At 38.9% G+C, this 24,265-nt stretch overlaps 3 protein-coding genes across 4 annotated transcripts in view; 2 read left to right on the plus strand and 1 right to left on the minus strand.

Moving 5' to 3' along the window:
* LOC134227534 (heat shock factor protein) overlaps positions 1 to 6,660 on the plus strand; it is a 39,686-nt gene extending 33,026 nt beyond the window's left edge. For both annotated transcript variants that reach the window (XM_062709096.1, XM_062709098.1), the window contains one exon: positions 6,402 to 6,660. In XM_062709096.1, the coding sequence (XP_062565080.1) occupies position 6,402 (1 nt within the window). In that variant the 3' untranslated portion in view covers positions 6,403 to 6,660. The remainder of the gene's footprint in view (positions 1 to 6,401) is intronic.
* Positions 1 to 24,265, plus strand: part of LOC134227547 (zinc finger protein 423 homolog) — a 270,345-nt gene that overhangs the window by 38,278 nt on the left and 207,802 nt on the right. The gene's annotated exons all lie outside the window — the stretch shown is intronic.
* Positions 3,535 to 6,630, minus strand: LOC134227535 (F-box and leucine-rich repeat protein 13). Its single transcript, XM_062709100.1, has 4 exons — positions 6,490 to 6,630; positions 5,003 to 6,244; positions 4,351 to 4,946; positions 3,535 to 3,883 (listed from the first exon to the last, which is right to left on the minus strand). The coding sequence occupies exons 1-4, from the start codon at positions 6,544 to 6,546 to the stop codon at positions 3,679 to 3,681; spliced, it is 2,100 nt and encodes a 699-aa protein (XP_062565084.1). The 5' UTR covers positions 6,547 to 6,630; the 3' UTR covers positions 3,535 to 3,678.

The following is a 24,265-nucleotide window of genomic DNA, read 5'->3' on the forward strand; positions in this document are numbered from 1 at the left end:
AAGACGAAGAATAGTAGGTAGGCATTAATTATTTAGGTACAAGCAAGTACAACATGCCCTAAGTGTACTTTAATAATTATTGGCTACCTAGTATTCTATCCACACAACATATTTGAAGATAGCAAGCTATGGTTTTGTGCAGTCGATAACAAAACACTGAAGAATTTTTCAAGCAGGAAATGAAATACGTATCTGTCGATATAAAAAAATCATCATAGTGGAAGCAAATGAAAGAAAGAAATCTTAAATTGAATTTCCGTAATGTGCATGAGCTAGATTCACATACAACGTTTGTTACACAAACAAACGGACATAAAACTCGGAAGTTTTTCATCTAATACTGATTTGCCGATCAAATTATGTAAATAGACACAACTTCGGTTTTTCAACAATTCACTCGTATTTTTGATCGTATGATTTCAATTTACCATCAACATCTTTGCAATATGTTTCAAAAATTCTAAATAATTCAAAGAAAATTCACATGTTAATTGTATGACCTATGGTCGAAGGCTCTAGCCAAAATTATGCCACCAGACGGTTTGCTTATTTTGGTTATTATGCCAAGTTGTCAAAAACAACAATAGGTAATTGTGCACAATCTATTATTTAATCACAAACAAATTTTCCTAATCTAAGCTCTGGTGATGAATGCTTTTTCAGCCCATGAAAGGATGGTGCATTATTTATTATAAAACGTTTAGCTGCTTCAAATGAAAATCGTAAGCTGTATTTTAGCAACGAGTGCATCAAATATTATATTGTCCAAGAAAGTTTATTTTTATCGTGTCGCTGTACTAATGAAAAATGTGAATTAAATATGATGATGATGATGATGATGATGATGATACTACCATCTATTGTAGCAAGGCACCTGCCGATAGCACTGGCCATTTCTGACAAACGATTTGATCATGATAATATTATTGTTTATATTTCATCAAACTCCTGTATGAAGGGCCAAAAATGGGTGGGGTGGTTCCATAAGCAGAGACACTTATGCGAATCCACGGGATGAATAGAGAATCTCCTTCCAGAAGAAAGTTCGTACATACAATAATATAATCTAGCCCTCATTTCCCAGATTGACCCAATAGATGGGGAGAAGAGCCCGCCCTTTATCCACGAGATGTTAACAATAGGAAGTTGGCGATTCCACTCTTCCTATCCAAATCGCTTCAATCGGGTGCCCTGATGGTACTTTTATATAATCATATAGTTTCGATGTTATATATACAATGGAATATATATAATGGAATTCTCTCACCGAATTTCCACATGTTTGTCCTGGATCGGCGAGACCGTCTCTTCAATATCAGCATGCTTTATATAAGTAGCTGTCTTCAAGGATGGAAAAGCCAATTATTCGTCGAGGAATATCCTTGTTGAATTTATGTATGTTTCGTTTTGAATTGTAAATTTAGAATAAAGATCTTGAATCCTGAATTGATGAGATAAGAAGAATAAAAGCAGTATCAAAAATTATAACACTAGATTTTTGTGTACTCTGATTTTGCCCATCCAATTTGAAAAATATTGTAAGTTTTTAGAAATTATATGATGCATAAACGTGGTAAGAGCAAAACAATTGTATTATATTATAGATTAAGTAAGGATAAAATCATACACGCCCAGAAAACGAACTAATTGGATATTCTAAATTAATTAAGTAAAATAAAGTGATACTTAGGTGATATGTCCGACTTGGTTTGCTGCAATTTTTGCGTGATAAGATCCAGTTGCTGGTGCGTTTTTGTCCCCAACCGGTAAACTAGTCGATGGAGGACTTGGAACTGCTACCAGATTAATTTCCAGTGCTGTTAACGCCCTTTTTCGAGATGCTATCTGCTGCATTGCTGCTGGTGGAATGGCTAGATCCGAACTTACTGCTGATGTTGCTGGGGCTTGTCCATTTTGCGGAGAAGCTCGAGATGCAGTCGAACTATTGCCAGATTAGTTGAGACGACTACTGCACTACGCTTCGTGAGGGAAGCTAGCGTGTTTTCAAGGGGTAATAGTGTATTGCTTGGAGAATTCTTCAATTCCACACGGTTCTTGGCACTTTTTTACGTTATTCAGGTATCTAGGCACTTCACTGTCACACTGTATAATCTTTTGGTATCATTTTCTCTTTAATGAAAACTAGGAAAACTTGAAATCGAGAAAATATTGGAAATCTCGAAATCAAGGAAAATGACGCATAAAAAATCACTCCTGCTTTCAACCATGGCATACTACTTTCGATTCATGAAAATGTGAATTAAATATGAACGCTAAAATAGTGTGATTGTTATCCGTTCATCAAATGTGAGAAAATGGGTTAGTCCATTCAGAAAACAACTTTATTGGGCATAAGAAAAAGCTATTGTACAGCCTACCTGCATAAGCCTAGCTGTAAACTGATTCAAAGTGATTTTCCACGCAAGTTTATCAGTTGAAGTGAAGAACTGCAAGAATCTAGCATAATGCAATATATTTGATACACTTTTTAAAGAAGTCATAATTATTGATTAATTTGCATTGATTAATTTGCATAATGAACCAACGTTACTTCCAGGACTTACATTGTCTCCTATTATCCTATTCACATTTAATCATTTGTATGTATTTACTCTGAGTTTTAAATTAGATGTTGCCTCAAAGTACTTCAAATCTTAGTAGTTTCTCATAACCTGTTCAGATTAGGGGCTTTATTGCTTTATATCATATTTAAAGATGCGTGAATTTTGCATCAAGTTTATTTTTATCAAGCGATAAAGCTTTCAGTGAGAGTCTCGGTCTGAATTGGATATTAGCACTATGTCTACAGTTTATGTAATCATTTTTTCCTCTTAATCTTTATTTATTTGTTTTTTATTTCAAAGATTAGGTTCAACACACATGCAGTCAATCTTAAGTTAATTGTTTTTTTTTGTAAAAAAAAAATAAGAAGGGTATCGGCAAGCTATTGCGCTTTGGCACACCCCTCTCAACCCGCAATTACATCTCAAAGTTTAATTTTGACTGTAGCTGCATTCTACATTTTCGAGTGAGCACACACGAATAGGGAGGAACTTTGGCAAAATGACGTTTCTATCATTGATTTTTGTACCTGCGTTATTTTTGTAAACAAACGCTGCCAGCACTTGTCGCAGCGTAACATTAATGAGGTATCAGTCGAAAAGAGAAATGGCGTTGAATTTCATCACTATAAAATCACTAATCAGTTCTTACTTAATGCGGGAGATTCCACCTTATACTTCATTTTTATCATTACTATCCTCTAAAATACCCGCATTTTCCATGAATTTGATCCTGATTTTTTTCCTACATGTTATCGATTTCCAACTACCTACCATTCATCCATGAGCTCATGGTGAAAATGCCGATTTCATCGAAGTCATTTCATGGATTTCATCGAAGTAAAACAGTCCAGGCCTTATTCAAAAGTTTACAGCTGGTTTTCAATAAAATCTCTTCTAGTTAAATATCTATCTAGTGTGGCGAGTTTGGTGGCGGTCTTCCGATAACAGAATCAATACTGGACAAGCGCACTGATATATACAATCATATATTTGTGAAAATTATTTTACATATATTGAAGTAGATTTAATATAAATTGTTTTAAAATAATAAGAAATAAATAATCAATATCAAAACAACAATAAATAAACCTCCAGCGTCTAGTAGTAGTAAATATTAAATGCGTTTTGGCATCGGTGGTGGTGGTGGCTTCTTAACAAAATATCCGGGTTCGCCCATGTAAGGCCCAGGCTTGCTCATGTGAACTGTCCGCAATGTGGGCACATTGATTACTCGAAGATTTGGTTCAGCGCACATGTTACGACATCCTCTGACATCCAGTATACGTAATGCTTTGCAGTGGATTGCAATGTAGTCCAAGCTACAAAGAGATGAAAATGTGTATTCAGATAATAAAGCTAATATAAACCAATTGTGGTAACTTGAATTTAGGCTGTTTACAAACATACAGGCGTACATGATTTCGTACGCAAACACTTCGAATCCAAATTTATGCCAAAATAAAACAAATCAGAGTTATTTCATCTTTAAACGTAGAAATAACACAATATATGCTTTGGATAATAATGATCAATTGTGTTACTAAGAGATCTATAGTTTTTTATTGTCTATGTTCATTATAATAAACTCTAAACACTGCCCTGGAAATGCTCCTTTTTTATTATCTTTATTCTAACCATTTTAAAAAGCTCTCTTTAAATTAAAAAAAATATTTTTTTTCCTTCCTCATGATCATCTATTGTTACAAAACCAATTTATTTCCATCTCGCATGAAAATAAAATAGTTGTGTATATTACCGTAATTCTCGATGTAATAAAATACTATACCTGAAATCAGATAGTTGAAAGCAGCGCTCAAGAGACAATGTCTGTAATCTCCTCAAATGCATCGCAATTAATTCGATTGCTTTATCATTCACATTGTGGCATTCACTCAGATCCACTACTTCAAGGGATGGGCAATTCTGCACCAATGATTTTATGCCAACAGCCGATACTTGCTGACATTTTGCCAAGCTGATTTCTTTCAATTCCTTCAAATTGAAAGCATACATCAATGAAATATCTGATAGCTTATTGCACTGTGATAGTCGTAAGACTCGTAACCCTTTAAGGCGTTCGATTGAGTATCCTGTGCTAGCAACATCTCTGTGAAACTCTTTATGTTGACAGATTTCCATCATGGCTCTCTTACGCATGGCGTCATTAACAATTTCCTGTTCTGCTTTGCTTCTGAGTGAAATTTTCAGAGGCTCTTCTGGAATATTGCTTGTCAATGGACGATTTAAAATTGGTGATATTTGATCATTTTGTTCACTAGCAGAGCTACTGGATGCTACATTTTGGGTGAATGTTGTCTTATTGGATTCAAAATCTTGAACTTTCTGGAGCATTCCAACTCCAGTCATGGCACTATCAGAAATCTGAAATAATACTAAGAATATAAAACGTTTTTACAAGAATTGGAGATGTTACTTGCCTTATCACAACAGTCCAAGTTCAAATGTCTCAACCATATTAAGTTTTTGAATATTATTTGCAAGCATAAATCCGAAACTGAATGGAAACAATAGCTGAGATCGAGTACTCGCAGCGAAGGAAAGTTCTCCGCAATTTTCGTCACTGAGCTTTCGCACAAATTTAGTGCACTTACGTATAGTTCATGTAAAGTGGAATTAAATTTTGAGGCGATTCCTTTTATGACACCTTGCCCTGTCACAGATTCGCATTCAGAAATGTCCAACACTTGAAGTTTTTCCAAGCGAACTATCTCTATTATTCCGAGGTCCGTCAATGCCCGACATCGACGTACTTTTAGAGATACAAGATTCGGTAAATGTAGACAAATCTTGTGCAAACACGTGTCAGTAAAACGAACTGATTTAGAGAAATCCAAATGTTGAAGGGTAAATTTTGATTGCGCAAGGGCCGTTATTCCAGGGTTGGTTAACTGATCACAGGAATTCAAATCAAAACTTTCAAGGTTGAGTGAACTGAACCTAGCTAAAACTTCAAGTGCATCGCCATCAATTAGTGTAGAGCTAAAATTTAGTTTCTTCATTTTTTCAGCTTGTCGTTCTATAAATTGAGATATATAATGAAATGTTAACACGTTTTCTGAAGCGTCATCCGGACGACCTGGATAGAATTTTCGGTAGAGACCTTTGTGAAATGAAATTGAACAGCCGGATAGATTTAAATCTTCCAAATTTGGCATTAGGGAAACAATTCGCTTGAATAACGCATCAGATAAATAGCGATTATACCCCAAACTGAGCGTAGTCACGTTCTGTAACGTACATGCTAATATTTGATGGTCTGGGCCAGGTTCAAACAGTCTGCCTGACATAAGCAATTCTCGACATCCTTCCACCCTCAAAGTACGCAAATTGGGTACCATCATTAACATTATAATGAAGGTTTTCTCTCGAATATCACAAACTTTGATATTCAAATCCTGAATATGGTAGCCGAAACGGGTAAAAAATTGTTCAATTTCATTAAATTCCACTTGCGTAAAACAAATATTTTGAAATTGTCGGCAGCTTTTAAGCAATTCGGATACAGGGCTTGTTGTATCATTAAAATGCGACTTAAAAAAGCTGAGACAAACATCGCTGATGAAATGTTGATATTGCGTTGCTTCCAACCATCGTTTGCATGTAAGACCAACAGCGAATCTGTCTCCGGGATTCAGATATCCAAATATTTTGACCAAGATCTGCAAATCAGGAAAAGAAATTGAAAATATATAGTCTAGACAAAGATGATTCTGTATGATTTGTGACGTACTGCGTCTGATAGCTATAGATTAATCTTATCAGTGTGAATGTGCATGATTGCAGTACAATAATCCTTTCATTTACTCTAATTCACAGGTCACTGTCTTCCAAGGAACAATGGAAAATGAGATTGACGTTCGCAGGTCACGAGATCACTAATAAATAACTTTTTTCGGTTACTTACTTCCATTGGTAAATTGCTATATTTAGGTCCAAAATCATCTATGAAGTATTGCTCCATTTTATGTATTTGAATTGTTGATTTTTATTTTCTTATAGCTCAAATTAAGGGTTACGAGTTAAATATATATGTATAGCAAGAATTATGTTCACGGAATGCGGAAAACTCAAAAGTCCGGTTCAAATGTTGTGATTATCGATTCACGACTATTGTATTTATCACAACAGAAATTTTAGTGATGACAGCTGAGGCTCTCAACACTACGATATACTCTTAACGCTCATGTTTGAGCAGTATACACATTTAGGTACGCACAAGCAGAACACGGTGTGTTTGGCCAAAGCAGCTGACTATGAATAAAAAGTATCTTCAAAACATCCACGTGATGCTAGAGCAAGTTTAGCAAGTTCTATAGAAGTTCATTTTTTCATACATTTTTGAGAAAGGGTCAAATAGGTTTCATTTCAGATTTGTATACAGATTTCACTGGAAACACCGACACAAATTGTTTTTTTTTTCTAGATACTCCGATAGTCTGATAAAACTGTCTGTTCAACCATGCAATAAAACATAGGATTTTAAAAAATGCGTTCTTTTTTTTAATAAATCAGACATCTCGATTTTTAGGAAAATATTATTTTCCTACAGAGACACCGTGAATTGCATTTCCTCGTGTCGTAATGTAGCTGTGGTGGTTTCAGTCGAGTTGCAAAGGGAGGAATCAAAACAAAACAAATATAGGAAGCAGAGACGATATTACTAAAGAGCTCAGCTAAAGAGATACGCGTAGAAAATGAAAGAGATTCTCGCTTCACCGCCAGCTGAAAAGTCAACGATATGTGTGAAAGAAGCTGTAAACTGCAATCCTGATAATATTAATTTACCTGCCTTAAAAGAGACTTGTAGGTTTTTAAGAGGTTTGTGTTACTATTGTACTGCCCATGAGCACATATTTGAAACATTTGCATTTCTGTTGATTTTGTAAATCGTCCCTGTAAATTGAATTCTCAATAGTGGACCCGCAAATTTAGCGGAATTTTCCACTGGTTGCCAGAAGGCGAAAACATTCCTAGCATATTAAATTTGCGTAGTATCTAAGAACAAGCTCTGCATCTCTCCTGTACTGCCTAGATTCGCACAAGGGTCTAATGTCGATTATTAACGTCCTCTTTGAGAAAAACAAATAAAGTAATAACGAAGCATATTATTAGAAATTTGAAAATTAAATCCCGTTTGTATTGTTCAACTTAAAATTTATTCGCTTAACCCTTTCCCGCCCACAACTTTTTTCAAAGATTCCAATAGGAAGGAATTATCTTTGAGAAAAATGCTAAAACAAAAATTTTGGCATAGTTAAAATTAGTGGAAAACAAAAAAAAGTTTTTGGTTGTAAATCAATAGTTAATTAATTGTTTTAAATAGCTTAACTATTTGTATTGTATTCCAAATAGATTATATTAAGGTCACTCCTGACAGAATCCAAGTTTCAAAGTGCTCGCGTTTTCGGGAGCACACCACTCGATACGGAAGCAACGCACAACTGTCATTTTTATTTTTCACGCATGCTGCGACGCAGCAAAGCTGAATCAACAAAAATGACAGTTGTCCGCCGCCTCCGTATCGAGTGGTGTGCCCCCGAAAACGCGAGCACTTTGAAACTTGGATTCTGTCAGGAGTGACCTTAATGGAATCATAAAGATGTGCCAAAAATTGCTTTTTGTTGTTGGAACAATTCGATGAAGGTTAGAAGGTGTAAAATTTGATGGTGCTCTACACTGCCCATGATCGCATACATATTTGTAACATTTGCATTTTGATTGATTTTGTAAATCGTTTGTCAATCCTCCTCATTTCCAGCTTACCACAGATAAGAAAGGTAGTAAAGCCTATTTCACTGTTCTGGGATTAGGTGTAGTAAATTGAGATTTTTGAACGATTCACAGACTTTTTACAAAATGAACAAAAAGGCGCGTGTTACAAATATGCGATCATGGGCAGTACAGACACCATAGGCGGTAGATGGTTAACTGTCACATTCCAGTTGCTGATACTCTTTTACACTAAAATTAAACAAAATTATGCTCTATTCAATAGTTCCATTCAATAGTTCAATAGTTCATACAAATTAAAAATATTATGTCAAATTTTCAGAAAGATTGCAGATTTTATCAATTTATTATATTTTTTAAATTTCATTATATAAAACGGTTTTGAAAAATTCAACGGTAAATTACTCAAGTTGGAGAAATCTGACATAGGACTCTATGCAAAAAGGGCAGTGTACGAAAACACAAAAAAACACTCAAACACACGACGCTATTCATTGGAATCGACATTTGAAAGTCCGAGTGAATTTGTCCTATAGTAGAGCTCCGGGAGGTACTATGAAAATGCTTTCCTACAGACAGTCGACACTCCATTTAATTTTCATACTCCGTTATAAGATTAAAAAAATCAACGTAGAAGCATCCCTTCTACCAGTCACAAGCTCATACAATTATGAAGGATTTTCTGTGTAAATTTCGAAGAATATTTTCCTGTAGAAATTTGGAACAATTTCCCGTGAAAATTTTGAAGAGATTCTCATGTAAAATCCGAATAATTTTCCGCTGAAATTACAAACAATTTTCATTAGGAAATCCAAAGAGCTCCTCTTGGTAATTTCAAAGAATTCTCAAAACTTTAAAGTAGTTCCGTGGAAAATGTGAAAATAATTTTCAAATGAATATTCTGGAAAAACTTATAGAATTTTCTGGTTAAGTTGATCAGATTTTTCCGGCAAAATTAAAAATATTCTTCCGTTAATGTCTTGAAAATAACCAAAATGGGCTGCAACCGAACGACACTTTTGGCTGAAGGTCATTTCGGCAAAAGGGAAAATTCGGCCAACCGCTTTTTTTCAGCCAACTGTTCGATCAAATGATAAGACCAAATAGCTTTAAACTAGATACCCAAGTAACATTTTAGGTTTAATTCCGCTCCAGGAATGGGTTTCAAGATAAAACAATAAGATCTAAGAATAAAACCCACTATTACATGACAACCTTGTGATGACCACTATAAGACTAAGATAAGGCCAAGTGGGCCGCTTTAGATAACCACTATACTGCCCCCATTCGCATAAGCGTCCCATGTCAGTTTTCTTCAACTTGAAAAAAAAAAATTAAGCTCGTACCGTCGTTCGGGGTGGCATTGGGCCTAGGGGGTAAGATTGGGCCAAAAACGAAAAATGTTTCAACTACTAATATCTCAGAAACTGTTACGAATTTTGATGAAAACTTCAGACGGTTCGAAATTATATTAAAATTCACGTCTAGGAAATCACAAAACAAATTCCAAGAACTAATTGTGCTCGTACGATAATGCTTGGAATTTGAATGTAAAAATATTGCGGGAATGAACCCGTATTAAAATAGTGTCAGTAATGCCCAACAAATCTATTACATAACTAGTTTTTAGATCGATAGATACCTGGTTATCATGTTACGATAATCTGGGCCAAGCTTTCAGTTGATTTGCCTTACATAGTTGGTAAGAGCCGTAATGTAGGCATTTATTTTGAATGAACGATTGAATCGTTTCATCGTCACCGCTGAACTATTTCATTTGGCCCAATGTCACCCCCTGTGCGGGGTGAGAATGGGCCAATTTTGAACAACATATAACTTTGAAGAATTTCCATAATTCATTATTTTTTCCCCACACAGCGGTAAATTTATTATTCAAGCTTGTACCAAACTAATTAAAACTTAATTCCAATGTTAATTACTAGAGGTTTGTAACATTTACTTGGAGCATACCACATTTTGGCCCAATGACACCCCCGTTGGCGGTACCTATAGTTATGTGATAAGCAATCTTATTTTCTTAGTTAATCCATAGTTTTTGTTTCGAAATTTTGTTAAATATTGTTGAAAACCCAAATAATTCCACTAGCGGTGATGATGTTTTGCTCGAAACAATCGATGCACATCGTTTCAGCGTAAGAGATTCCTATAACTATAATTGCCTACCTTAAGGCGTTTGCATACGCTTTCTCTATAGATAAATCGATTGATCAAAGTCAATCGATTGATCAAAATCAAAAAACTCGACAAAAAATATTTTTAAAATAAGTTGAGATCAAGAACAACAACCTTATACGTTCTACATGTAGCAGTACTCGTTTTAAAAATATGGAAAAAGCTATAATTTCATTTACGGGAGAAATATTTACAAAACAATAAAAAAAAGATCAATGTTCTCCCGGATTACGTTACCTACAATCTTTCTGACATTTTGCATAATATTCTTTATCTATATACATTGTTATGGAAATATTAAACAAACCATAATTATATTTATTATTTGTGCAAAACTGTATCAAAATCTGGAATGTGACTGTTATGTGAATAAATAGCACGATGGGACAATACAAGCGGATTTTGATTTACAAATTTCTAGAACAAAGCCTATTGTTTTATCAGTTAACTAGTCGACCCGGCAGACGTTGTCCTGCGTAGTAGGCGAAAATGCGCGTTGAGAAGTGCCTATGCGAAATTTCCATACAAATCTTAATTTTAGTATTTCATGATTTACTCAACTTAACTAATGATTTTCCACAGAGGCAATATCATATAAACCCGTCGGAAACTATAACGAATGTATAACTACTGAAGGAAAGAATAAAATCCATCCAGCCGTTTTCGAGTTATGCGGATACGAACACAGACCATTTAATTTATATTACATAGAAGATATAAGATGAGGTCAATTTTTGCTCTTATGCGAATCGCTGCAGTATAAACTTATTATAAGAGTATTTAGAAATCTTTTTTAAACCACTCGCAAAAAAGAGAATTTGTCTGCGGCAGCTGTCAAAAATGTTGCTTGAAAAAAAGAAACAAAACTTTGCTGAAAAATAATAACAAAATAAATTGTTGATGGCGATCATGATGACTATACAATAAATTTTCTTTCAGGATTGTTTTTTCAATTCACTTCTATCCGCGCGTTCAATTTCACGGTGAATGATAGTGAAAAAATAATAATGAACACCACGCGCTTTCAAAATAATGTAGTTCTGGGCATTTTATTTGAAATAATTATAACAACACAGCAAATAATTTTGAAAATTCAACAACGTGTAAAATTGCAGCTTATCCCATCAAACGAATTAACATTCGATATTATATTTAATTTGATTGAATTTTACAAGCAAGCACCGTTTACATTTATTTCGATTTAAAGGATAGTGGGGTCATGTTACGTTTATTTGCATGCTCCAAATATGTGCATGAAAATACATTTAAAATCACAACATATTTTTATCTGTGAACAATATCGTAAATCTCAATTGAGTCAATTGATTTTTCACCCCAATATATTTGTAATAATCACAAAAAAAAAAGTTTTACGCGGTGGAAACATGAATTTCAGGGATAAATTGCATTGACTTAAAATGCTTCTCCATTGCCTTCACAAATTTCGATCAGGACAATGTTGCTCTGATTAAACACCATCATAAGCTCTTTGCAATGAAAATATCCTTATTGGTTTAATTCATTTGACCACATTACGACCAAAAATTGTAGCTTTTACCGAGCTTTGAAAATAGGGTTTATCACGTTCTCTATCACTACCGTATTGCTTCCCGTAAGATCAATAGGCGTTCGACGTTTGAAGCTTTTAAGCACACTTATGAGAGGTTTATTGATGGCAATAAATTTGACAATCAAACTGAGCAACTAGCTATGGCGATTGCTATTATAAATCCGCTAGGAGATTTAAATCCAAGAAGCATGGAAATTGTTACTTTGATAGTCTTTTACCAAATCGTCTATTCGGTCAAGCGACATATTCGACCAAACAACTACCAGCCTTGTTATCTTCGGCCAAATGGCTTTCTGCCGAACGATACTTTTCCTTAGCTTAGCTTGATTCACTGTACCCATCGTAGTTGCTAGTCGTGATTGGCCGAGAAACAACAAATAATGCACAGATCACCAATTGAATAGTTTTCTCGGGACTAGAAAGCTATTCTCGCTGTACATGCTTCGGATTTTCTTTAATTCAAGACCAATAACGATGCCGGCCCCGTCCTCACAATCATTTGGGATAAGATATCGGGGGCCCCTCCTTAGCCGTGCGGTAAGACGCGCGGCTACAAAGCAAGACCATGCTGAGGGTGGCTGGGTTCGATTCCCGGTGCCGGTCTAGACAATTTTCGGATTGGAAATTGTCTCGACTTCCCTGGGCATAAAAGTATCATCGTGTTAGCCTCATGATATACGAATGCAAAAATGGTAACTTGGCTTAGAAACCTCGCAGTTAATAACTGTGGAAGTGCTTGATGAACACTAAGCTGCGAGGCGGCTCTGTCCCAGTGTGGGGATGTAATGCCAATAAGAAGAAGAAGAAAGATGCCGGCCCCGTCCTCACAATCATTTGGGATAAGGGGAGGAAAATTAGTTCGACACTTATTGCTACAATAAACCGAGGAATCCTCTGCATCTCCATGAGCGCACTGGAAAGGAATAGTATGTTAGTTAGGAAGGAAGTATATTGGAAATCGTCTTGGTAAGCGACTAATTATTTCTTTTGAACGACGCCATATTCATGATGATACGAAAACGGAAAAGCAACACGTCTCTTACGTATTTTCCTGAAGACTGATTCGATATCTTAACTACTTCGCGACGACTAAAACACGCATATGCACACACAACGCTTGCTCGATGGCTACTCCGATAAAACACTGAACTGATTAACTTTATTACCGGCCGCGAAATGAGGAACACAATATTTCAGAAGATTGCGCGATTGTTCTGCTGTCCGAAACAAAAGAAAACACGCACTGAACTGATTAACTGCATTACCGGTCGCGCAGTCCCTCTGCCGAACGATACTTTTCCGTACAAAAATTCATCGAGAAATTCTTTGGATTTCAACGGGAAATCCTTCGCATTTTCCGCACGAGTTTTTTTTCTTATTTTTTACTAAAAGTTTTTTTAAATTCAACAAGAAATGTACGGAGTTTTCAAGAAAATCATTGGTTCATTTCATTTATTTAGTTAACATCTAAACAGATAACACTGAATCAACAATTTGACGCCACAATGCACGGTTCGAGGCCGCATCTCTCCATCCTCGGATACGCCCCACGCTCGCCAAGTCGTTTTGCACCTGGTCTGCCCATCTCGCTCGCTGCGCTCCACGCCGTCTCGTACCTGCCGGATCGGAAGCGAACACCATCTTTGCAGGGTTGCTGTCCGGCATTCTTGTAACATGTCCTGCCCATCGTACCCTTCCGGCTTTAGCTACCTTCTGGATACTGGGTTCGCCGTAGAGTTGGGCGAGCTCATGGTTCATTCTTCGCCGCCACACACCGCCTTCTTGCACACCGCCAAAGATGGTCCTAAGAACCCGTCTCTCGAATACTCCGAGTGCTTGCAAGTCCTCCTCGAGCATTGTCCATGTTTCATGTCCAGGGCTGTTACAAACTAGTCGAATTCCAATCCGCGAAATCCGCGACTAGCAAATTGAAATCCGCGACTGTAGAAACAAATCCGCGACCAACAAAAATATAGTTTCTTTCTTCAAAACACGTTTTATAAATGCGAAATTTCAATATTTTTGCTTTGCTTCGGCATATTCGTCGATAGAAAAGAAAATGAAAGAACATTCGCTAATTTATGTAATACCCAAAACTGCATAGTAACCGTTTCAACCATATCACGAGCCACAGAAAAGTGCAGTGTGCAGTGTTGAACTATGCCCGAAAGATATTCATTTTTTAATGTTTTCGGGAAACCCTCCATTCTAATCGATGTTGTATAGATACATTTAGTTATAAGTTGGTTGGGCAGATGGCAGTGTGTTGTCATAGGTAAATACCAGTTAGATCAAGGGTTATATTTGAATTATACTTTTTAGTACGCTAGTTTTTTTTTCTAATATCTACCATCGTTTTACAAGGGCATGGACGCACCAATAATCCGTCCGGCTATTTATTGATCAGTCATTGGATTTTGCACTTCCATCAATCCGCCAGTTAGGAAATAAATAAGACAATTTCTTCAAAAGCAAGCGACATAGCTCTGCAGAGGCCCCAACAAAACTTTTTTCTGATTTAAAAGCACTCAGGCGAAATGATACCAGAGGCGGACAGGAACGGTTCTAAGACCTACGATTTTTTAAAAACTTGGATAATGTTCACGATTTGAAAAATGATGTCATTACCACTACGTATGAGATAATGGATGGGGATTGCTAATTTTATATAACACGGCAGACTCGACACGTTGTTCATTTGCCGGAAGAGCATCATGCAAAGATAACATGCACTAGAGATACCATAAGAGACCGTAGGTAGGCTTCATAGTAGGTCGCGTACAGGATGGTGTTTTGCAATTGAAGTAGACCTGAGGGTACTAAACTTCAGTGCGCTTTTTAGCAGTTGGCCCAGGATTAACTGAGTACGTAAGAGTTAATGATAGTGTTGAACTTAATTTTAAAATTAAAAAACACTTTAATAAAGAATTTAAAAAAAAAAAAATAAGAGTTAATGAATCTATATCGGAATCGGAGTGAAGCTTAGTAAGCGGAAATAGTTAGATTCTGCCCCCACATGTGCAAACTAGTTCGTAAGTGAGTAGTCTCCCAAACGGAGGAGGGACTTGCCAGGATCTAGCGATTAGCCATTATTAGCCATCTATAGTGAGCATTACAACGCCGTATGTGCTATCCATCGTAGGAGTCTTTGTTCCAACTAAGTATTCACGAATAAACTCTCAATGGATATAAGAACAGCGATGAATTTTGAAGCACAGGTAATGGAACACAAACACATTGAACTGAAAAAAAAACTAGCCTACACAAAGTTATTGGAATACATAATAAAACAAAGGACGAATATCGAATGGTCTGAATGATGACTGCAATAGTGGGAGTCATTAAGCATGGTACAAAACTGGATGCAACTGATGGTCGAGCAATGAAAAAAAACCTAAATCTATCGTTCCACCGACGATATTCGGATTTCTGAATATCGCCCCAACCATTGACATGCGATCTGATCCTTTCTCAACAAAAAGAGAGGTCGAACAATCCACAAGAACTTTCTGTTTGACAGCTGATATTGCCGAGGATCACCAAAGCGTGGCATTCCCAACCTAGACCTCAATCCTTCAGCAGCAAGCGACCCTCGAGGATGCAGATGAACCAGGTTCCCACCACTCTAGGATAAGGAGTCATGCAAAGCGGCAGGAACCCCAGGATTCTAGTCCTCAGGGAGAAGCCGGAACCGCGGGAACCCTATCATGCCATTTTTTTTTGTCTATTTTATTAGTGTTTTTGTGTTTTTTTCTCTAATAAATTTTATCCTTACAATAATTTTAATGTGACAATTTTAATTCAAAATAACTGGCGAAGCCCTTGGTTGGCCCCAAGGTTGGCTCGCGAAAGGAATCCTTCTGATTCCTTTCCTCATTGGTGTTGAACCGAATATTATAAATCAAAAACACATAAATAAAGACAGCTTCGATCAGCTATCAGTTCCGTCCCGTCAGTTGCATGTGTGAGTATTAATGCGTTTGATCCAACTTCATCGTCGACCCCCTATGCAGCGCAAGTAATCATAATTGTAATTCCGAAATTAGTGGCACAAAAGTTCTAGGCAATAAAATAAATAATTCTGGGCATTTCAGTAATCTATAAATGCAATTCGACAGACTTTCTATTAGTCCACTTAAACCAACATCCATACAACTATTGAAAGGTTATTCGAATACCATGTGTTTGGATCTTTGACGGATTGCTTATTCTGCAAACGCCCAAATAATCGACATGTTGAATTTATCCTAAAATTAAATTGGGAAAATCGCGATTTTCGCGAGAGTGTAGTTATAAATCCGCGATTTTCGCGACAATGTTTGAAGGAACCGCGATTTTCGCGACTGGAAGGGTAAATCCGTGACAAATCCGCGAAATTCGCGAAAAACGCGAAAATCGCGAAATCCGCGACTGTTGTAACAGCCCTGCATGTCCGTAGAGGACAACCGGGCTTATAAGCGTCTTGTACATGACACATTTGGTGCGGGGACGAATCTTTTTCGACCGCAGTTTCTTCTGGAGCCCGTAGTAGGCCCGACTTCCACAGATGATGCGCCTTCGTATTTCACGACTAACGTTGTTGTCAGCCGTTAGCAAGGATCCGAGGTAGACGAATTCCTCGACCACCTCGAAGGTATCCCCGTCTATCGTAACACTGCTTCCCAGGCGGGCCCTGTCGCGCTCGGTTCCGCCCACAAGCATGTACTTTGTCTTTGACGCATTCACCACCAGTCCAACTTTTGTTGCTTCACGTTTCAGGCGGGTGTACAGTTCTGCCACCTTTGCAAATGTTCGGCCGACAATGCCCATGTCATCCGCGAAGCAAATAAATTGACTGGATCTGTTGAAAATCGTACCCCGGCTGTTACACCCGGCTCTCCGCATGACACCTTCTAGCGCAATGTTGAACAACAGGCACGAAAGTCCATCACCTTGTCTTAGTCCCCGGCGCGATTCGAACGAACTGGAGTGTTCGCCCGAAATCTTCACACAGTTTTGCACACCATCCACCGTTGCTTTGATCAGTCTGGTAAGCTTCCCAGGGAAGCTGTTCTCGTCCATAATTTTCTATAGCTCTACGCGGTCTATACTGTCGTATGCCGCCTTGAAATCAACGAACAGATGGTGCGTTGGGACCTGGTATTCACGGCATTTTTGAAGGATTTGCCGTACAGTAAAGATCTGGTCCGTTGTCGAGCGGCCGTCAACGAAGCCGGCTTGATAACTTCCCACGAACTCGTTCACTAATGGTGACATACGACGGAAGATGATCTGGGATATCACTTTGTAGGCGGCATTAAGGATGGTGAACGCTCGAAAGTTCTCACACTCCAGTTTGTCGCCTTTCTTGTAGATGGGACATATGACCCCTTCCTTCCAATCCTCCGGTAGCTGTTCAGTTTCTCAGATTCTGACTATCAGTTTGTGCAGGCTAGTGACCAGCTTTTCCGGGCCCATCTTGATTAACTCAGCTCCGATACCATGCTTACCAACTGCTTTATTGGTCTTTAGCTGTTGGATGGCATCCTTAACTTCCCTCAAGGTGGGGGCTGGTTGTTCTAAGTGGCTGTTCGGCCACATTGAGAGTTGTCGTAAAGTCAATGTCAACTTCTCTCCCCGAACAGCCAAGATAGCTGTGTGGTGTCGGCAGCCAGTTATCTGGCTAAGAATAACGCTACGGATTGCCTGTTCCGGTGGTAGAAGTCCACCATACAGGTGACCCCAAATTCTTGGTGTGATGCGGCTTTATGCTTACCGTGCCTACGAATGAATGGTTAGGGGGGTCTAAAAAGCACCAGGGCACCCTTCACAGTATCTAGCCCTTACTGCCCTAACCGGAGCTATGGCGTAGTTGACTTTTTGCTTCTCCGAAATAATCGGCTACTCTTATTCAATCTCAACTTGAGGTTAAATAAGGGTGAGATTATGAGCATGTTTTTATTTAGTTTTTCAACAAATTGTCACCTATATGGATTCGCTTTATGCGTTATACACATTGTACTCTGTGTTTCGTCTTTGACTTTCTTGATAAGATACCAATTCGGTTTCATCGTTGCTGTTCATATTAATCTTATTATCTTAATTTGCAATGGCTTCAGTTAAGATAGCTCAGATCAATCTTCAGCATAAAAGAACAGCAACGATTAATCTTTGTAGACTTATGCAAAATGGCAAATCCCAAGTGGCTTTGGTGCAGGAACCCTATTTTCGCAAGGGTAGCTTCTACCTAGGTAACCTAGTGAACCCGGTTTATGCTGCTTTCAGTAAAGAAATGGCAAACTCTCGATCAATGCCGCGTGCATGTGTGCTTGTTAACAATGCTATTGTTGCTACACTTATCTCTGAACTAACAACCAGAGATGTATGGGCTGTCACAATTGATGCAACTGGCGGAACCCCCGTCAGGAAATACGTCTTTTGTTCGGTTTATTTACCACATGATGAACCATCCCCTACGGATGCTTTCAAACGAGTTGTCATATATTGCACTTCAAAAGGCCTTCCGCTAATTGTCGGCAGTGATGCTAATGCTCATCACATCATCTGAGGTAGCTCGGATATTAATCTGACAGGCTCCAGCTTGATGGAATACTTAAGTAGTACCGAACTTAGTTTACTTAACATAGGCAATCGCCCAACCTTTATGGTATCTAATAGAGCAGAGGTGTTAGACATAACCCTTTGCTCCAATAGAATCAGTCACGAGTTGACGAATTGGCATGTGTCAGGTGAGGAATCGATATCTGCCCATCGCTACATCTACTTTGATCATTTGAATGTTACTTCGCAGACCTTGCGTTTTAGAAATCCTCGTTCAACAAACTGGGATCTTTACACAGAGTTGCTCTCTACCAAATTTCATGGATATCTACCTTCTATAGAAACTCCTACCGACTTAGATGATGCAGTTGATACTACAACGTTGCACATCGTGGAAGCTTTCGAAGAAGCTTGCCCTTTACGTTCTGTAAAAACCTCAAGAGGAACCCCATGGTGGAATTCCGATTTGGCTAAGCTAAGGAAACAGGCAAGAAGGAGTTGGAACAGACGCCATTCAGCAGGGACGGATTCTTTCAAGTTGGCTCGCAAAGCTTACAAGAAGGCTCTACGATCTGCTGAACGATCCGGCTGGAAAAACCTTTGTGCAAATGTTTCCAATTTGAGTGAAGCCAGTCGATTGAATAAAATTCTTGCGAGATCCAAGGATTTCCAAGTTTGCGAAATTCGCAAGCCAAATGGCGACTACACTTCTTCTGATGAAGAATCGTTAGAGCACTTATTTGATACGCACTTCCCTGGATGTGTCGATATAACATCTTCGGATGATCCTGATGTCTTTTCATGTAGCTATGGGTCTTGGGCTCAAGCACGTAGAATCATAACTACTGAATCGAGAAAAATATATTTAGCTCTTTTAGTGGAATGTATTCAACCGTCTAAGACGAATTAAGTACTGTCCATTTAATTCCACCAGTTAATTTTCGTTATCTTTGCAGATACGTATTTCGACCACAACTGTGTGGTCGTCTTCAGTGTCTTGTACTTGACTCGACTTGAAGAAAACAATCGCAACTTACACTATTTATACTACGCTAGGTACCTAATCTAATCTTATTTGCCTACTTTATTTACCTATACAGTAAATTACTTTATTGTTTAGGTAGAAACTTGAAGAGCCAAGAGCTGCCATTTCCCTGATCCTTATTCAACAGCGCTGTTTGTACCTGTCGGTGGATTTCCAAACTCTCAGCTACATCGAATTTCCATGGGGAAGAGACATTTCTTAAGATTTTAATATTTGATGCCGTAATTGGGTGATTTTCCTTATACACATGCTCTGCTACCTTAGATCTAAATTCGTAATGTAATCCCTTATCGTTTTCTCTTTTCGCCTTACTCACTTCCGCCATATGTTCCTTGAACCTTATATCTAATGATCTTTTGTTTGGCCTACATAGATTTTTTCACATTGGGAACAACTTATCTTATAAACGCCTGCCTTATTCAACATTTCTACTTTATCCTTCGTTGAACCCAATAGAGACTTGAGTTGGTTGCTTCTACTGGAGAATACTAGATCGATGCCGAATTTCCTTAGTCGAGGGCGTAGCTGGTTGGTGATGTGTTTATCATATGGGACCGAAACTCTTTTCAGCGGCTCCTCTATCGGTGTCAGCGTTGTATGTCCATTTCGTCGTAGGGTCCTTTCCTTCTTGTTGATGATCGCTCGTATAGTCCTCTCCTGGTATCCGTTGATCTTCGCTGTTTCCAAGATGTATTGTAGTTCCTTCGTTTTTCCTTCTTCGCTCAGGGGTATCGTCTGCATCCTGTGGATCATGTGATGAAATGCTGCCATTTTATGTTGGTACGAATGGTTCGATGTAGATGGGATGACTCTCATGGTGTTCGTGGGCTTCCTGTAGATTTCGAGGCTCAATGTTATATTTGCTTCCCTGATGACGATTGTTTTCTACAAGTCGGGTCAAGTACGAGACACTGAAGACGACCACACAGTTGTGGTCGAAATACGTATCTGCAAAGATAACGAAAATTAACTGGTGGAATTAAATGGACAGTACTTAATTCGTCTTAGACGGTTTACTGAATCGATTCAATAGGCACTTAACAGTTTTGCTCCTACAAATCTCCAGGGAGGATGGGATTTATCACGTTCTACTTCAGAGAGGTTTTGAGCATATCAAACATGTGTTGAAAAAGCTTTTAGTATGCAGTTTTGCTACTGGGTATATTCCCATATCCTGGCGGGATGTCACTGTAAAGTTTATCCCAAAAGGAGGACGTGCTTCGTATGAAGAAGCAAAGATTTTTAGACCCATCAGTCTGACCTCATTTCTTCTGAAATGCTTAGAACGTATTATCGATCATCACATTCGTGATGACTGTTTGGCAAACATGCCTCTTCATGTTAATCAACATGCTTACCAATCTGGAAAGTCCACCGTGACTCTTCTACACAAGGTTGTGTACGATATCGAGAAAGCATTCGCTCAAAAGCAATCGTGCTTGGGTGCTTTCTTAGATATTGAAGGTGCTTTCGATAACGTGTCTTTCGATGCAATATTGGAAGCCGCACGTTGTCATGGGCTACCTAATATTATTACCAAATGGATTCACCAGATGCTTAAAAACTGACATCTCTACTCGACATTACGTCAAGCAGCGATTAGGAAATTAAGTGTCTGCGGATGCCCTCAAGGGGGAGTATTATCTCCACTTTTGTGGAATCTCGTTGCAGATACGCTATTGAGGTTACTCAATAACGGCGGTTTTCCTACCTATGGATTTGCCGACGACTATCTTACATTGATAGTGGGTTTGTGCATTACTACCTTATTCGACCTGATGCAAAATACTCTTCAGGTAGTTGAAAGTTGGTGTCGCCAATATGGCCTTTCGGTCAATCCGAATAAAACATCTATTGTTCTTTTCACGGAAAAACGTAATCGTAATGGTATTCGTCCATTACATCTTTTTGGTTCTGAAATCAATGTAGGGTTACTGCTCCTGGACTTCATCTCATAGCTCCGATATTGGTCTCACGAAAAACAAAGCAATGAAAAGGTAATTTGTTTGTTTATTATTTTTGTGATTTTTTTCAGCAGTGAGCATGCATGTTAGCAAAAAGAAGCGACGAAATTGGTGCGGAATTTCTTTGTTTCACAATGAGATGAATATATGTACAGTGAGATTGAAAACGGAACAGTTCCCCTAACTGATCAAGTAATGTACGTGGGTATAATTTTGGATTCAAAGCTTTCCTGGACTCCTAACATTGAGTTCAGAATCAAAAAGGCGTGTATGGCTTTCGGCCAATGCCGACGAACCTTTGGTAAAACTTGGGGTCTTAAACCCAAATATATCAAATGGATTTACATAACAGTTGTACGACCAATTTTGGCTTATGGATGTCTTGTGTGGTGGCAAAAGGAGGAAGTGAGGACAATTCAGTCTAAATTAGGCCATCTTCAAAGGATGTGCCTAATGGCAATGACTGGTGCGTTCTCTTCAACTCCCACGGCTGCTCTCGAAGTTCTCTTCGACGTGGCCCCACTACACATACATCTCAAACAAGAAGCATTTTCTTGTACTTACCGACTATGGGTACTCGCTTTTATGGAAGAGAATCCTGTAAACCGCAGTTCTACACACACTTCGTTGTTACCGCTTATGGTTAATTGGGACAAAATTTTCCTTGCTCCAAGTGATCTCACACACGTTAGTAGTTTTCCTTATAGGACATTTTCAACACAATTCCCCTCGCGGGATGAGTGGACATCTGGCTATTTGGAGAGAAGTATGTGGGACAGCATTGTTTGTTACACTGACGGCTCCCTCCTCGAAGGTAGAGCAGGTGCAGGAGTCTATTCGCGTGAGCTGAGATTGGAACAGTCACACTCACTGGGTACACACTGCACTGTCTTTCAAGCGGAAATATTTGCCATCATGTGTGGAGTGCAATCTGCACTGCAGCAACGCATTATGGGCAAAGTAATATACTTCTGTTCAGATAGCCAAGCAGCTATTAAAGCTCTCGCCTCGGCCAACTCAAGGTCGAAGTTAGTAATCGCATGTCGAACTCAAATTGAGGAACTGAATTCAGTTAATACTTTACACCTTATATGGGTACCTGGCCATTCTTCCATAGCTGGAAACGAATTGGCTGATGAGTTAGCTCGTAATGGAGCATCGCATGACTTTATTGGTCCTGAGCCAGCTATTCCAATATCCAAGTGTTGGGTGAAGCTTTTGATCAACTCTTGGGCTGTCACTCAGCACAAATGGCATTGGAGTAGTCTGGATTCATGTCATCAAACAAAATTGTACATCCGGGAGCCATCTCCGGTAGTAGCAAGCTATCTAGCTAATCTGTCTAAACAGAATTGCAGTGTCTTAGTCAAGGCCTTGACAGGTCACTGCCGACTGAACTATCACATGGCAAATATTCAACGCGTTGAATCATCTGTTTGTGATAGTTGTGAATCCGATTATGGAACTTCTTATCATCTAATATGTAACTGCCCAGTCTATGCACAATTGCGCTTCCAAATATTTGGTAAACACTTACTTAGTGAAATTGACTTCAGAAACCTGAACCTTCAGAGTATTTTGTTGTTCATAACCCGTTGTGGTAAGGAGCTATAAGCTCTTGTTCGTTTATGCGTTGTATGCCCTCTTCAAGGGCCCTTTTCCAAACATTTCCTTTGTTCTCCCATCCACATTCCTTTCCTTTTTGTTCACTTCCTTTTCCGTCAGGTGTGTGACAGGGCCGGATTTATGGGGGGGGGGCCGGGGGCCTGGCCCCAGGCCCCACAAATGTTATGTACCAAAACCAACCTTTTTGGACATTTTGGGGCTCCCCACATACCGTCGGCCCCTGGGGCCCCCTTCCGGCTAAATCCGGTCCTGTGTGTGATGAAAAAGGCTGTGAAGGCGATGGCACAAATCTCCCAAATTGAGGTGAACGTGCCTCTGGAGCCGACGTTCTGATACCTGATACCTGATACCATCCTTACCAGCTGCTTTATTGGTCTTTAGCTGTTGAATGGCATCCTTAACTTCCCTCAAGGTGGGGGCTGGTTGGCTTCCATCGTCCGCTGAACTCTTCCGCTGCCTTGACTTTCACTGCCTGTACTCTCAGTGCCATTCAGATGTTCCTCGTAGTGCTGCTTCCACCTTTCGATCACCACACGTTCGTCCGTCAAGATGCCATCCTTATCCCGGCACATTTCGGCTCGCGGCACGAAGCCTTTGCGGGATGCGTTGAGCTTCTGATAGAACTTGCGTGTATCTTGAGAACGGCACAGCTGTTCCATCTCCTCGCACTCCGCTTCTTCCAGGCGGCGTTTCTTCTCCTGAAAAAGGCGGGTCTGCTGTCTCCGCTTCCGTCTATAACGTTCCACGTTCTGCCGGGTACCTTGCTGCAGCGCGACCGCCCGCTGCACTGCAATTCAAATTTCATATGTTTTGGACAATCAAAATCGAAATCAAATTTAATCCTCTGTCCACAGCTCAGCAAATCTCAAAGTCGATTATTTCAATTTCTGTTGAATTCGACTCCTCCTAGAGATGCGCACACTTTTGCATCGGCGCGCCACTGCTTAAAATCTTTTACGCATCTGACCCGAGCCGGTGACAAACGCGGTGTGATCATCACCAATAGACAAAG

Source organism: Armigeres subalbatus, chromosome 3, assembly GCF_024139115.2.
Source record: "Armigeres subalbatus isolate Guangzhou_Male chromosome 3, GZ_Asu_2, whole genome shotgun sequence".
Lineage (NCBI taxonomy): Eukaryota > Metazoa > Arthropoda > Insecta > Diptera > Culicidae > Armigeres > Armigeres subalbatus.